At 41.3% G+C, this 16,444-nt stretch overlaps 1 protein-coding gene across 3 annotated transcripts in view; it reads right to left on the reverse strand.

The window, feature by feature from the left end:
• Positions 1–10,877: 10,877 nt before the first annotated feature.
• Positions 10,878–16,444, reverse strand: part of Garem1 (GRB2 associated regulator of MAPK1 subtype 1) — a 187,168-nt gene continuing 181,601 nt past the window's right edge. For 2 of the 3 annotated variants that reach the window (XM_047526424.1, XM_047526426.1), the window contains exons 5-6: positions 14,731–14,897; positions 10,878–13,328 (exon numbers count right to left, since the gene is read on the reverse strand). In XM_047526424.1, the coding sequence (XP_047382380.1) occupies positions 12,431–13,328; positions 14,731–14,897 (1,065 nt within the window). In that variant the 3' untranslated portion in view covers positions 10,878–12,430. The remainder of the gene's footprint in view (positions 13,329–14,730; positions 14,898–16,444) is intronic. The other variant, XM_047526425.1, reaches the window with a different exon arrangement.

Genomic DNA, 16,444 nt, shown 5'->3' on the forward strand with positions numbered 1-16,444 from the left:
CTAAATCTCACGGAGCACTCTGTTTGCTGTTGTTTTTAGACTTGTGTTCTCTTAAAACTTTTCAAAGAAAAAGCTGGTAAAAAGATACTCTATGAAATGGCCTGTGGGAATTAAAGATGCTTCAAATGACTACTGATGTTCTCTCTGCTTTGAGGCAAATCTAGCACAATGCATCTGCTTGTTCGCTTAGGGAGGGAAGAAAATCTAATAGAGGCAAATGTTTCAAGTCATAAAATGTAAATCGCATTATAATTTAGAGAGAATTATATATTCATTAAGTTGAGACTTTTTTAAAACCATTTTGAAAGAGAAAAGAAAAACTAAAAAGAGCTGGGAAAAGTGAGTGTCTTGCATTTTTTTGAAAGCTATGACATTATTTCATCGTATTGAAAACTAAATATAGGTTTCAATTTGAAGTACAAAAATATTTCTTAAATAGGTAAATATAGTTATTTCAACACATTTAATATTTTTGGCAAACATGTACCTTCCTTTAAAAAAAATCACTCGTAAAAGAAGATTTTACTTTCAAAAGCAGAATTTAGATGTTCAAATTGCTTAAATTCACCAAGCCAGTGACAAAGACATTTATGAATGTAGCCTGGCAGGGACAGGCTGAGGGGATGGTGGGGCAGTCTTGGGACACCAGGACTAAGGTGAACAAGACATATAATTCAGTGACAAGATGAGAAGCTCAGCCCCAAAGTGTGGACCCATTCACCTTCTGGAGGGGAAATGTCCCATAGTACTGATGGAGGACAATACTGACATCAGCCAGGCATCCTGGAGTGGAGAGCAGCAGGAAAAGGCTGCTATAATAGTGGAGAGGAAAAGAGGAGTGTTTGGTAAATTCCTGACCCATCAAATAATCAACAGATAGGACCAAATATCCACCACCGGCAAGGTGCTGCCTTGGCTGTGGTGGAGGGAATATAAAAACCAATTCCTGACCTCGCCTCATTCCTTCCAGTACAAAGGGCAATCCCTGTGGATCATTATCTGGTCATGCTACATGACAAATAATGACAAAGAATCTCTTTCCTTTCTTCTGCTGATATATAAGCCTTGCTGCTTTCTTTATTTTCCCTTTGGACTTAACTTTCCTTTTTTCAAAGAAATGAAAGTCTGGCCCCTGCTTCCTAAATGAATTTTATTCCTTCAGTACTGCTCCCAAGACTCTGCTTAAGTTTTTCAAAGCCAGAGATATTAGACATAAATTATTCTAGATAGAGAGGTATGCCAACCCATTAGCTATTCTTTGTTGAATACACCACTTTTTCATTTGTTTTAAACAAAGCCTGTAATACCTTATTGTATTCTGTTTAATGAGGATTGTGGTGATAGGGTTAATCAGTATTAACATATTTTAGACTAAAGTGGTTGAACAGTAAAGAAAGAAATTTAAAACTCTGTCAACTATTTGACTGAAGCTAACCCTAGAAGAAATCCGCTTCATTAGTTTTGTTTCTTAGTCTTCTTGGGTAAGTCAGTATCTTAGTCCATTTTTTATTACATAACAAAATAGCTGATACTTTATAAAGAATAGAGGTTTATTTTGGCTCACAGTTCTGGAGGCTGGGAAATCCAAAAGCATGGCACCAGCATCTGTTTGGCTTCTGGTGAGGGTCACATGCTGCTTCAACTCATGGCAGAATGAGCAAGGGCAAGTAAGCATGCATGGAAGAGATAAAACTCAGAGGCAGCTTCACCCTACAGCAAACTGCTCTCGTGATAACTGATATTGTCCCTTCAGAATAACCTAGATCTGAGGGAAGGGAGTCGACCCCCTCCAACCACCCTACTGCTTCCCAAGATTGTTGGATTAGGAACCAAGATTCTATCCTATGAACTTTTGGGGGACACACTGAAACCATAGCTATTATGGTTTGGATATGAGTTGTCTCCCCAAAAGGTTCTGTGTTAATGCAGGAATATTCAGAGGTAAAATGATCTAGATTTTGAGAGCTGTACTGTGATCAGTCCATCCTGCTTGAATGGACTGACTGGGTGGTAACTGTAGGCAGGTAGTATGTGGCTGGAGGAGGTGAGTCACTGTGGAGGTGAGTTGCTCATCTTCCCTGCTGCCCTCTTCTCTCTCCTGACCTCACCACTAGGTGGGCAGTCTTCCTCCACCATGCCCTACGGTTATGATGTTCTGCCTGACCTCGAACCCGGAGCAATGGACTCAGCCCACCATGGACTAAACCTTTGAAACTCTGAGCCAAAAATAAACTTCACTTTCCCTCCTCTAAGTTGTTCTAGCCAAGTATTTTGATCACAGAGATGCTAAGCTGACTAACAGGACAGCCATCTGTTTATTCCATGATATTCTTTTCCACTTCTAGAGTTTTTGAAAGAAATTCCTAGTTGACAAGATCTCTAATCTGGTTCCAATTAAGGAAGATTTGCTCCTGTTTCTGGTGTTTCTTTCAGTTTGGAAGACCAGTTAGATTTGCGGTTACTACTTGTATGTGTGGTGGTGTGGGTGGAATGGTCCTTTGTGGTAACATGACTAACTTTTACTCGTTGGCATAAGTTGAAATTCCAGAACCACAAATAAATCTGATTGAAGAAATCTACTGACACTAGAAATGCAGAATTCTGGGTTTTACCAGAATGTCCACTCTGGCTATCTGGAGGCTTTTCCTTTTTTTTGGTGGTGGTGGTGGGGTTCTGGGGATCGAACCCAGGGCCTTGTGCTTACAAGGCAAGCATTCTACCGACTGAACTATCTCCCCAGCCCCTCTGGAGGCTTTTTCTAATCTCTGCCTAGGCCTGGTCAAATTCATTTAATCATCAGTCAATATTTCAATAGATCAGCTACCTGGGCACTTGCCATAGGCCATGTACATAAATTAGGGCTGGGGTTGTGGCTCAGTGGCAGACAGCTTGTCTAGTACGTGTGAGGCACTGGGTTTGATTCTCAGCACCGCATATAAATAAATGAATAAAATCAAGGTCCATCAACAACTGAAAAAAAATTTTAAAAAATAGAAAAAATTTCTAAAAAACAACATATATATCAATTAATATAACATTATGAAGGTACTCAAAGACTAATAGATTTAATCATCCTACTGTTTTAAATTCAAAGCCAGCCTCAGCAAAAGCGAGGCCCTCAGCAACTTAGTGAGACCCTGTCTCTAAATAAAGTACAAAATAGGGTTGGGAATGTGGCTCAGGGGTCGAGTGCCCCAGAGGTCAATCCCCAGTATCCACCCCCCACCCAGCAAAAATACCCCCCCAAACTCCCACTCTACTGTCATGTATAACTGAAAAGAACAAATTAAAAAAGAAAAAAATTAATGATAAAGAGTACAGTAAACACACCAGTAACATACTCAGCTATTGCCATTGTCAAGTTTCTAGTGCACATAACGACATGTGCCATATTTTTATGTGACTGGCAGCACAACAGGTTCGTTTACACTGGCATGGCCTCAAACGCATGAGGTGCTGTGCTGTGACGTTATGATGGCTCCCATGTCACACTAGTCAACAGGAAGTTTTTGGCTCCATTATAATTTTGTGGGACCCCCTTTGTATGTGTGGTCTGTCGTCGACTGAATGTTGTTGTGATACGCGTGACAGTGTTTACAGGAAAGGTAAATGTTTTCTGCTTGAGAATGATGTTAGGCACGTCCCCTTCGTGATGGATTAAGCCCCACAGTCGCACACTGGCCTCCCTTCCTTCTTGTGCCAGCCTTGGAGGCCGACACATTTCTCCAGTGCTGTCTGCCCAGTGGAACTCCGGCTGTGAACAGAACACGTTTTCTGTAGAATAGAAAATCAGGCTGGAGAACTTTTATAGCAACATCGCGATCTAGCTGGATATAGAACGAGACTGCAAAAGATATTCAGGGAAGTATGGAATTTGAGTGAAGTCGGGAGATCGAAGAAGTCCCGGGGAAAGAGAGTGAGAAGAAGCCTAGACCAGGAGAAGGCAGAGTGATAGGAGCCTTCATTTCCAGGGGATGTGAGGTAGGAGAGCCACTGAGCTGGGTCAGGAGGTGGAAGAGGCAACGGAGAGCCCAAGGACTTGCTGTCTACCAAATCCCTCTCCCAGACAACTGCTTACTTCTGCATAATCCTCCTGAAATTAAATCACACCCTGACACCGGGTGACGACCAGGAGGGGGCAAAGCCTATGAATGAAAGATGGGTTCTCTAAAAACAGTCAATACCAGCCACATAGTAAGGTGATAAATAAATGAAATAAACTACTATCTCTCAAGGAAGCTGGCAATGGCTCTTTTCATAGTTATCTGTGAAAGTTAGTTGTCTCAGCCTTCCAAATAAACTATCGATGATTAACTGATTTATGATACGTCTTTTGCGTGTCACCATTAGTAGTGGTCTTTCTATAGGTGACCTTTCTTCTGCCAGAAGAAATAACTTCCACATTTTTCTATCACCCATGATAAATGAATGCAGGGGAACCTTGCTTTTCCCACATGTGCTCCAGATAACTGGGGGACTCAGAGCTGAATTCAAGTGCTAGTCTCATCTAATAGAAAGACGAGGACGAAAAAACGAACAGTCTCTAGGTCTGCCAAAGAATATAACAGGAAATGACCTGATCTGCAATTTATCTCCATGAAGGGATAGTTGGATAGTAAAAGATTGAGATACAACTCACTTAAAAAATTAGATGAACAATTTAAGCTGCCAAATGAGGCCCAGATGGAAGAGCTAGAACTGTTTGCCATAGGAATGAGACCTGCTATGCTGGAGGTCTCTAAATCCAGGAAGAGGCCATCACAGGATGAAGGCAAAAGTCCTGCCCAGGACTCAGATTTTGAGATAAACGGGTTTCTCAGTGATCCTGCCTCAAGGGTAGGAAACCAGTCTCATGACCTCTCAAGGTTGCATTGCTTCAATGGTAAAATCATTTACATTACTAAACTTCAAAAGGAGACAGGAGCAAATAGGATGCAGACACAACCCTGGCATAGTTCTACAGTCCTTTTATATATAAAGAACCCAAAGTGAGGGTCTCTAGATGTGTTGGATGGGCTGATGTAAAAAGAAAAATGGACCCAGCAGACCCTTTTTCAACAAGAACAACTGTGTTTCTGTGACCTGTGATCCATTCAGAAAAATCATATTTCTCCATGACCTTTATTCACAAATCACCAAAGTGGGGAAAAAAAAAAAACCATATGAACTGGCAATCATATTATTTCAAGATGGCAACCTTACCTGTGAAAAATGGAATTGTTAGTTTACTGGATTTATAAAAATCAGTTCCTGCTTTATAAGTGGAACTGAAAGAGACTTGCTTTACTTTGTCAATAACTGAGATACTGAGTAGTAAAGAACAAAAAATGAAGCAGAAACATATTTATACAAAGATGGCAATTGGACAATTTCTTTTTTTGTTTAGATAGGTCTTTGTCCTTTCTCGCAGGATACTAAGTAGGTTCATGGTTTGACTGTGAAGTGCCAGGGAGGCTTTAGGGAAACTTTTTTCTCAATTCTAATCTGAAAGACAACTTTAGCACAATGTTACTTGATTGATGTTTGTTTTGGTTTATGGGTTTTATTGCTCAAAACCAATCAGAGAAATAAAAAAGAACAGCTTCTTTTTACTCAAGAGCTTCTGATTCACAATTATTAAGTTCCAAAAATCCCAAAGCAAGACTCAGAACTAAGAAAGAGCCAGGTCTACGACAGGCCAGCTTTACACTTTGAAAAGTCCCTCTGGTCTCTTCTGAGCAGACATCTGGTTTGAAAAAAAAAATAAACCTGATCAGTGCCCCATTTTCAAATTCCTTGTCTTTCTTGAGTCACTTCTGTTTAGTCATTTCCACAGCCTCAAGATGCCAATGCCTTTGGCTGAGGAAAGTAGAATGACAGATGGGAAAACAGGGCCCTCCAACATGGCTGGACTAAAACATTAGATTCTTCTATTCTTATCCTTGACTCCCCATTGTAGTCCAGCCAGAGTTGACTGGGGTAATCCTGGGGTAGTCATGGGCTGGGCGGAAGAGCCTGGCACCCTGTGGCCATGTTCAGTACTACAGCTGCTTCTCCACCTAGGTGCAGTGGATAAGCTCTTCCTTTGCATTTACACCTCATTGAGTATCTCCATTGAGTTATCCCTTTTAATCAAAAAGCAAAATGTGTGTTCTAGTGTCTTCATTTGCACTCGATTTTACCTGGGGAATATCAGTTGAGGATTATCTTCTGTTTTTCAGCCTTAGAAGAGAGAGTGGGGACCTGGGTAGGAAATTCCATGCACTACACAACTGTTGTTATTTTTGAAAGTTAAAAGTTGAGGAACCGGGGAGACAGTGTTATAACGGAATGGATACAAAATGGAAAACCAGATTTAACTTCATGTCTTTGTTGTATCACAAACCATATGTTGTACTCTGGGGAAAGTCATTTCCCCTGTATGGGTTTGATGTCTATGAAGTCAAGAGGATGGGCCAGTTAATTTCCAAAGTCCTTTTGGCTTTCAGCTTCTATGTATTGCCTGTGGATGGTATTTTCTGAGTCCTGCACCATGTTTCCTGGCCAGTTTGAGAACACAGAACATCTGTTCCTCTTTCCCATCACTGCCCTTGGCCCTGAGAGCACTCTAAGCTTAGGTTCCAACCCTATCTATTACTTTCCAATAGCCTGTGTCTTTTAAGCTAATATCTGTTATCAATCATTGATCTCTTTGGTTCATTTTACATCCATCCAAAAATAAAAGTCATTGGTTTAAACTGTAAGAAAAATTTATTCATTGATAAATGAAACAAACTCAACCTGGGGTTTCTGAAACAAGTTTATGCCGTGCTATCTTTGGTCTACTCAGGTATTTTGAGTATGTGTCACTGATATCATTTGACTTATTTTTTTGGTGCTGAGGACTGAATCCAGGGGCTTACGTGTGCTACGCACGTGCTCTACCATTAGGCCACATTCCTGACCCTCATTTGACTTCACTTCATTGTTTCCTCGAGGTTGCAGTCTTGATCTTGATGGCACAATTGGACACCATCAGGAAACATCATGGCATCCATGCTGTCATTCAATAGGACCTCAAGTCATATCTATTTTGAAGAGACTATGAAGACACACACTGCCCAGAAACCAAGGAGCTTGTAACTTACACAGAGACAGAGATTTGTACAGGGAGCTCTATTAGCAGAGTGGAACCTAACTAGTCTGGAGATCATATCTGGCAAACCCTGAAAGATGTGTGTGAGTTATTTAAGCAAGAAGGAGTTTAAGGAGAAAGTAATTTAAGCAAAACAGAAAATTTATCGAACATTTCATTGTTGTTTTCAATGATATGACCTAACTTCAGATATATAGGAATTGGGGGACATTTAACTCTAAACTTATGTCTAAATTTACTCTGCAATATCCAACTTGGAGTCGAGTGTCCTGGTGTGTACCTGAGGTAAGTACTCCTGTGCCTTGAGGTAGATCCTTGCAGTTTTAGCTAACCTACATTATGCCTATGGACTCTTCCAGGGCACACCAAAATCCAGGAGATGGCCACATATGTGCCGTCACTGGTTTTAACCCTGTAGAACGGGAGAGTAGGACTGAAAGTTTAAGGAGAAGAAGGCAGAATGAACAATTTGGGGATGTTTTAGTCTAGTAAAAGAAGGCAGGAAGATTGAGGGCAGAGAATGTTGGGAAGTCATTTCAAGCTATTTTGAGTAGAATAAAAACTTTTAATCCATTTCTACTTGTTATTTTCCAACTTGGTTGTAAAACTGGCAGATGCCACAGCAGGCTGGAATGCTTATGGCTTTCTCTAGTACTCTTGGCCATTTCTGCTCTGTTGTACTTACATGAACTGAAACACATAGCACCCTTCCCGCACACCATTTGAACATGCAGACTTTTATTTAAAAGCGTTCCACCTCATCTACATTTGTCTTGAGCTCCATCTCCCGATCACACAGGTACTGGGTTCTCTTTGGATGCCATCAGTGTACCTGGTTACCAGTTTTTGTGTAGAACAGCTGTAATCTTCACACTCTTAATCCAGAACGGGCCTGCAGTATTAGGAATTCTCTAGACCAGCTACCTATTGCTGCATAAGGAAGCAAGGAAAGAGGGCCTAGAAAACTCTGTACTAGGTCTGCTCACTGAGGAAAAACTGGAAGAAGAGCATCTTTGAAATTTTCTTTATTTATAGACATTTTGGAACCATTTAGATCAACAGACAAATGAGTTCTCTTAGACATAACATACTGTGTTTATCTTGAGGTACACACTGGGCCCACTGGAAAATAATGCAACTGTCAACTTGTAGTTAACAACCCCAAAGTTTTCCAAGCTAAGAAACTGTAAAGACAGTTACAAAATTCTCTGCAAACAATACATCATCTCCATTTAAGTTGAAGAGAAGTCCCCAAATTCTTAATGGAGTTCAATTTTTAGGCCTAGTTGAAACAATATTTTGAATGGAACTGAATATAAAAATGGGAGTTTGTAGCTAAGAAATTATCAGAGCCCCACTACATGAGATTGTAAACAAAGAAAATTTGTAATGTGATAAGCTCTATTACAAAACTCAGAGCTACAAATTAGAGCAGCAAAATTACAGAAGATATTTATATATAGTTTTAACTGAAATCACATTTACTCCTTGTTTCCGGCTACCACAATGAGACAAATTTTAAAACGTCAAGTTCTGAAGACTAACTGACGTGATTTAACAGGACGCAGCCCTAAGAATCTCGTAGTATAACCATCCCACAGTATGGAAGTTCTGCTTTTCATCATTTGCACGCTGGGACTTTTTTTTTACTGTTCTTGCCTTAGCCTCCTTTAGATTGCCAGAAAAATTTTGGAAATTGATATAATGGACTTGGTTTTTTTTTTTTTTTTTTTTTTCAGTACTGGGGATCGAACTCAGGGCCTTGTGCTTGCAAGGCAAGCACTCTACCAGTTGAGCTATCTTCCCAGCCCTGAACTTGTTTCTGAAAGCCTTGTGTCCAACAACATATTTAAAATTTTCTGGTAGACTGAAACTAAAATGTTCTTTGAACAGTTCACTAGGTTCTTGAAAAACTATTTTGCTTTCTCGTTAGTTGTTTGGAATGCCAACTTTATACTACTTAGGCATGGTGAGGGTGACTTGTTATACCAAGTGTTTGGAAAACGAAGGACTCTGTCTATCCACACTCACCCCCTGTACTTCTCAGGGAGGTGTGTGGCTGATGTGCAGGTGGTTCTGGAATGTGAGCAGAGGCTGTTAATGTGTCTGACATAGGTTGGAATGGACTGTCATAATATTTCCCATAAGACTGCTGGATTTCTGCAGGAGACAAGAATAAACACTGAGATTTAGCTGAATGGGTGTCTGCTACAACTTCATAAACTTGGATGGTATATGTGGGTTGGTTCAAAAAAGTGTGAGTGTACATTTCACAGTTCATAAAGTTGAGCAGCTCAACTTAAAGAAGAGAGAACTCGCAGGCATTTACAAGATTCTGAGAAAGAATTGATCTGTGTGTGAGTTCTCCTGAGTTGGGTCATTTTATGTTTCAGCTGCTTGGCTTGGTTTATTGCTGATTTTCTTTTCTGATGGGGGCTGTGAATTTAAGTACTGGAAAAAAAAGGTACTTCCCCCCAAACACCATGGTCACTCTTCCGATGGCAGGAACCTGTCAAACAAGGATGCATTCAGTCTTGACCAGGTGGTGGAAGAGGTTCTGCTCATGGGACCTCTGCACAGTGCTTTTCATCGCAAAATCGCAGCTCTCAGGAGGGAGGGGCCGCTTCCTTCTGACTCCTGCTCTGCATTTATTGTTGCGATTCTTTTGGGGCTACAGATGCTGTCTAGTCAAAGTCCTCTCCAGACAGGTACTCAGATCAGAACAGTTCCATTTGTGGCTTTTACAAATGCCAAAGATACTTTTTATTACAATTAATCCAAAATTCCAAGTCAGTAAAAGAAAATACAAGACAGTGAGAGACAGACGCTTTCTGCTTCCATGTTACAAGTTTGAACAGTCTTGAGGTGTTTATTTTATGCCTTTAGCTGCCATTGATCCCATCTGTGGATATTTAAAGACAGGGCATATTTCACTGTCCACATACCCAGCTGCCCAGAGGAGTTCATGTCTCTCTTATCCATACACACACAGCCTCAGCAACTGAGATTTTAAGCATAAACAAAACGAGTTCCAGGAAGGCAGGGGCTGGGTCATTTTTTGTTTTGGGCCTGGCACACAAAATTGCTCAAGGAATGTATCGTGAATACATGAATCCAAGGCCAGTCCTTGTCCTCGAGGAGTCTCCAGGTCGCCAATCAATATAAACCTGGCATAAATACACCAAGACCAAAAAAAACAAGCAAAAGGAAAATGACCCTATTTTGCATAAGATTTTTCCAAAAAAAAAAAAAAAAAAAAAGACAAATGGAATCCAGTATTTAAGTGGGGAGTAAACCAAAACAAACCCCGCTTCTTGCTTTTGACTTTAAGAAACGTGTCCAACTGCTGGGTGCTTAAAAAAGGTTGGGAGCAACGGTGTACCAATGAACCCACCAACCACATCTTGCCTGTTTTTATCCTAAAGGGAAATTCTGAGAGGTTAATTTACTAGGAGGAATGTTATCTAAATAGGAGTCTTGTGGGTCATGTGAGTCTGGCATGGGGAACTTCTTCATACTTCTGTCAGCTACTTAGGAAGAGGCGCTTCCAGTTTGACAGTTAACAGGTTACTCTTTTTACCTGGAGTATAATATTTACATTCTGGGAGGCATATTAGGAAAACAGAGTTGTCTTCTGTTTTGTTTTGTTTTAAAAGGAGATCTGAGATGGAAAATTAGAATAGGTACCAGTTCGCCTTAACACTACCATGAGATACACTAGAAACATCTTACTCATGCCAAGAAATAGAAGACATATTTCAGGAATACAAACCCAGACTGGCGGGTCTTGCCTTTATATTTACTTTTTTTTTTTTTAATTTTGGGAAATAGAAAGAGACAATAAAATATGACCCAATCCTGCAAAGCATGCTGACACCCTAGTGACTGATCTGCCCCACCTGAGAGGCCACAGCACGCACCTGTTGGAGGCTGTTTGCACATTCAGGATCCAGGGTCAGACCTGGGGGCTGTTTGGATGCCTTGATCAAAGGACTTTTCTAAGGTTTATGGTCCTTCCAAAAGTCAAGAATGGGGATGGAGTCATGTTTTAGAATATTTAGTAGCAAAAATTCTGACTTCTGTCCTGGAATCCTTGGAACAAAAGTATAGTAATCAAGTATTTTCTTTGGAAAGCAGAAAGGAAAAGTGTATGAAATTAACAAGTACACTTATTGATATTTTAAAATAGTTACTCAAAGGTACAGGACATAAAGTATCTGAGGGATGTTATGTCTGATTTGTGAGCTCTCAAAAGTGTGTTGACACACCTCACACTGAGAAGTGCTCTCCAGATTGCTCATCAGCAGGCACCAGGGAAGGGACCCTCGAAGCCGAGAAATGTCATTTGATAGAAACTGTCATTTCTCTGGACGCCAGCATGGATATACACGAATTGGTCCTCCAACAGGCTTGAAACACTAATTTCTTCATTACAGACCTTTTTTAAGTTTTCAGTGACGAAACCTAAAAAGACTGAGCTTCAAGGTTCAGGGTGTGGATCATCTTTGGAATCATCTCACTCACTGTTCCTAAGAGAATCAACTTTAAGGTCCCCAAACCTCAAGGGATGGATATTTATTTGAATGTGAACAGATGTTACCTGAAATATCAGATTCAAAATTATGCTTAAAACATAGGTGCATATATATATATATCTTTTTTTTTTCTCTGCTCAATAAAATTAGCAGCAGTTACAGATCAATTACTGTGGTCATGATTTGTAATATTTCTAAGGACATCATATATCCTCTATCAGCACATGACTTTTGGAAAATGCTTTTAGATAAAAAGATCCCCACCAAGCATGTAACAGTAAAGTGTCATTTCATATCACTAACATTTTCAGGCACAAGAGTAAAACAATAAGCACTAAGCAATTCAAATGACAGAGCACAGAATATAGTTAATTGTCTAAAGTCAACTCCCCCAAAGAAGGGAATTGCTAAAAACTGTTTATTATTTTTTCTAAGATTCTTATGTCTTTCAGCTTTGGCTATTTTGTAATAAATATCGTACCTTCTCACATAAACCTACTGGGGTAAGAATGAGTTCTCTGAATATGCCTTTTGTTCTTATAGCAGCTGCTGAGTGTTGAGGGACGTACAAGGCACACCTCTAAGTGTTCTGTACAGCATCTTTATTGATGTACAAAATAGCCTGTTCGCCATTCAAAAACGTAATCTGCATAGTAAGAGTTTCTCTTATCCCTATTTACAGAGAAGGATTTTAGTGCAAAAACATGAAACTGTGTCCCAGCCCACCCCTCCTGGCACACATGCCAATCAGTTCTGTCCCGTGCTAGCTGGGGATATTTGGCTATATTTTGGGCCTCCAGCCATTAATGAATTGCATTATTTTCTTCACCTGCAGTTTGCTTAATTTGAAATCCTCTGAGAGGATTTCTTCCGTTAGTTGAACAAGCAAATTCCCATCAATCTTTTCGGTGACAAAGAAGGATATGACGTCTTCGGACAAACCAATGAACCGCAATGACTTGGACACTTCTTCTATAGAGAGTCCCGACAGGTCAGCGGGTGGCTGCCATGGGGAACCATCGCCACAGGACCTGGGGGCCAGCTGGAGGTGGAGTGGAGATGAGAAAGGGTAAGAGACAGCAAAGATGTCCTGCATGCCCTTTTTAACAAAATACTGGTCCTCGGAGAGGTCCGGTGACCCCGACTCGGGGTCCTCCTCAGCACCATCGATTTTCAGAGGCAAAGGAGAAGTTTCAGGGACGGCTTTCTGTTCCACCGGCTTTGGGGCCCTGGGGGGTAAGGCAGGGCAGGAGATACTCTGCTTGGTCATGCCAGCTGCAAGAGCGCTCTCCTCTGTGCTCTCCAGAGAATAGCTGGCTGACTTGGGACAACCAGAGACGCTGCTACTGAATTCTGCAGTGACTGAGCTGGGGGCGCTGCTTAAGAGCTCACAGCCATCAAAATCAAAAGGTGCTGGGCAGTTTCTCTTTGGTGTGCCTGGTGTCTTTTGTCTGGGGTAACTGTAACTCCTGCTTGGGTCCAGCAGGAAGTCACTCCTGGTCTGGCTCTCTGATGCTGCTGAGTAATGATTAGGCCATGAGAGCCGGGAGGACAGAGCCTCAGCAGAAGGACTTCCGAATGGGGATTTAAGGTCCACAGAATCAGTTTTCACCCGGTTGCATGGATAGCAGGAGACAGGAGCACTTTCAGAAGGACTTGTGTCACTTTTAGTAGAGCTGCTTAAAAAAGCAAACACACACACAGAAAAGGAAATTATTATTATTTTTTAAAAAAAGTCACATCTCAAGCTTTTTGTTATCCACAGATGTAAGTTACTTGCGAGCAGAAAAATACAATTAGGAAAAAATTGATTTCTTATCATAAAGTCAACAAAGTACCTGCTAACCTCATTGTTTTTTTTAAAAAAAATCTTTAATAACACATATTGATACTTACAGATATGCACATAATGATTTAAAATGCTACGGTGGAGATAGGAACAAAAATAACTTTTAATTAACAAGAAAAGCATTGTTAGTAAATACCTGGATTTTTAACGATGAGAAAAATTCCCAAACCATGTTTTGGGCTTTGCACCAACAGGTGTCAAAATTGATTAGTGATATCTGCCTGGGACAAAAGGGAGTGAAAGAGTGGTAATGGGTGTCTCATGCTTGCCAATCTTGTGTGACAATGACAGACCACATCACCAGCACCCATGACTCTATTTTATACCTAAAAGTCTGACAGAGGAAGACATGTTTCCAATCATATGCTTTCCTCCCCTTGGTTTCTGTACAACTGAGTTTCATAAGCATAAGAATTTAAATGACCAAAGAACAACAACAAAAAATATTGAAGAGAGTTACTTTAAACTTGAAGGGCACATGTGATGGTGCCTTCAGTCTGGGGGCCACATTTTAGGAGGGGCAGTGAAATGGTAGTGTGCTGGAAGGTGGGCAGACAGAACTGATGCTCTCTCTTTTGGACAAGACTTATATCATGGAGACTTCAAATTTTCATGGGCTGACAGAAGTGAGGAAGACCTATTTTGTTTCTGTAGGTGTAAGAAATAGTAGTTACATGGAGACAGATTTTAACTTGACAGTCTGAAAGACTTCTTTAAAATAAAATGTTGGCATTTGCCAACATTGGAATGGATTGCACAGTAAAGAGAACTGAGCTCACAGCACTGGAAGGATCCAGACAGGAGGGAATGACTACCTAACAGTAGTGATCAAGAAAGGATTTCTGTGTGGGTGGGAATTTAGAGCAGAGAGCCAAGAGGACCCTTTCAATTAGAGGTCCTGGTAGAAGGTACTGTCTGCTTATGTCAAATTGGCAAGACCCAGATGCTGGTTTGTGAGAGTGGATCGCATCCTACACATGCTGTTTTAAGAGAATCCAGAGGCCTTTGCACTGATTTCTCATAGACCCGTGACATCCTCTCTTCCCAAGACATGGGCTCTTCTGTCCAAGGTCAAAACCAACAAGGACCACCCCTTCATGCTCTTCCAGTAAAATTATTTTAAATGATAAAAACCATTTCCTCTCCCACCACCCTGCTAGGGGATGCTCTCAAGGTCCATGAACTGGCTGAAGAGAAATCAGGTTGTCATGAGCCCTTGAAGCAAGACTTACATGTTGTGCAGCCCTGAAGAATAGTATGACAAGGTGGGGCTGGGAGAGCGAGTCTGTGGCCGCGCTGGCTTGACTGTGCGAGGAGGGATGGAGGGACTTGTGGACAAAGGCTTTGCGCTTCGGGGTGGAACAGGTGGGGCGTTCAGGAGCCGGCATTCTTCCCTGACCTGGCGCAGAAAAGAACACTCCAGGTTAGCAACAGACTAACAAGGACCCAGGGGCCAGCTCTGTCCTGCGGGGTCAACAGGCTACTCTTCAAGCAGTAACAGCAGGAAGGTAAGCAAGAGAGAAAGACAGACGATGGGAGCAACCCAGAAAGATGGTAAACACAGAACTGCCAAAGAGAGAACTAGACACCTGTCATATATTTGCTGGGAGCCGACTGATCTCGAAAGAACCTGTTTGGTGAATGTCAGTTGCTGGAGAAATATAGAAAATCACGTGCAATACAGCAAATTAAAGTTCCTTTTTTTGGTCAAAGGTCTAGTGAAACGTGAGGATGTATAGTGGAACAGAAGGCAATTGCCACGCTGGTAGAGGAGGAGACTCTCCTATGGAGATGTGCTTATTCAGTGTACAAATGAAATTCACTTTGACCCAGGTTGGGAATGGTGGCCTTTCTTCAGGGTTAAAGCTCCTTCTGAAACTATGTTGTGTATGTGCGTGCGTGTGTGTGTGTGTGTGTGTGTGTGTATTATTTGGGGCTGACAAATGGAATGCGTTAAATGCAAATGTACATGTGAATCACCTGGGGATCTTATCAAAATGCAGATTCTATTCAGGAGACCTACAGTGGGGCTGGAGAGTTGGTATTTCCTTTTCTTTTCTTTCCTTTTTATTTGGTCTTGAAAGTATTTTATTTTTATTGAGATAGTACTGAGGAAGAGTGGCCATTATTTTCAAAAGCTCCAATTTGGGGAATAGTGAAGGAATGAACCTTGTAGTATCAAGGTGCAGAATACATCTTTTTCTAACATAAGCATTTAACACCACTGCAGACTTTATTAGATACTGCACATCCAAGAGCTTCATGATCTTTATTTATATTTTTTGCAGTTGGGGGCAGGGGTATGCGTCATGGCTCTGTGCCCAGAACCACATTTCTATCTTTTTCTCTTTTGACTTTTTGATTTATTGTACACAAATGGGGAGAGCTGGTATTTCTAACAAGCTACTAGGTGAAATGGAGGCCACGGGACCAGGGAACACACTTTGAAAGAAACAAGGCTTCAGAGGGTACAATGAAGTAGCGCTCCAAATCCAAAAAGTAGAACTTTTTATAAGAGCTGCTTTGGACTTGCTTGCCCTCATTTCAACTTCACACTGGCGAGGATCTGGGTGACCCATGATGTCCAGGTCTTCGGTGAGTTGGCTGCCCTTTCCAGCTTTCCAGCCCCTGCAGGCATTTCCAGATGCAGTTCTGGTTAACGAGGTGGGCATTTTATATGTAGTTCTCCATGTCAGGCAGCAGGGGGCAGTTTCCACTTGGTCCTGCTTGTCTACACTAAACAACAGAGGTCAAAAACAGCCTATTTGGACCCCATCAAAAATACTGTGCTTTGAAATGCCTCTGCCTTTTTGAGGCCATGTTCTCACCACTTTTTTCACCTTTGCCTTCAACTCCTCTCCTTCCCAGCAGTTGGGTACTGAAGACAATCAAACAGCAAGAGCAAGCTTTGGTGTTGCGTTTGCTTCAGATGAAATAAAACGGGCT

The sequence above is a fragment of the Sciurus carolinensis genome, chromosome 15, assembly GCF_902686445.1.
Source record: "Sciurus carolinensis chromosome 15, mSciCar1.2, whole genome shotgun sequence".
NCBI lineage: Eukaryota > Metazoa > Chordata > Mammalia > Rodentia > Sciuridae > Sciurus > Sciurus carolinensis.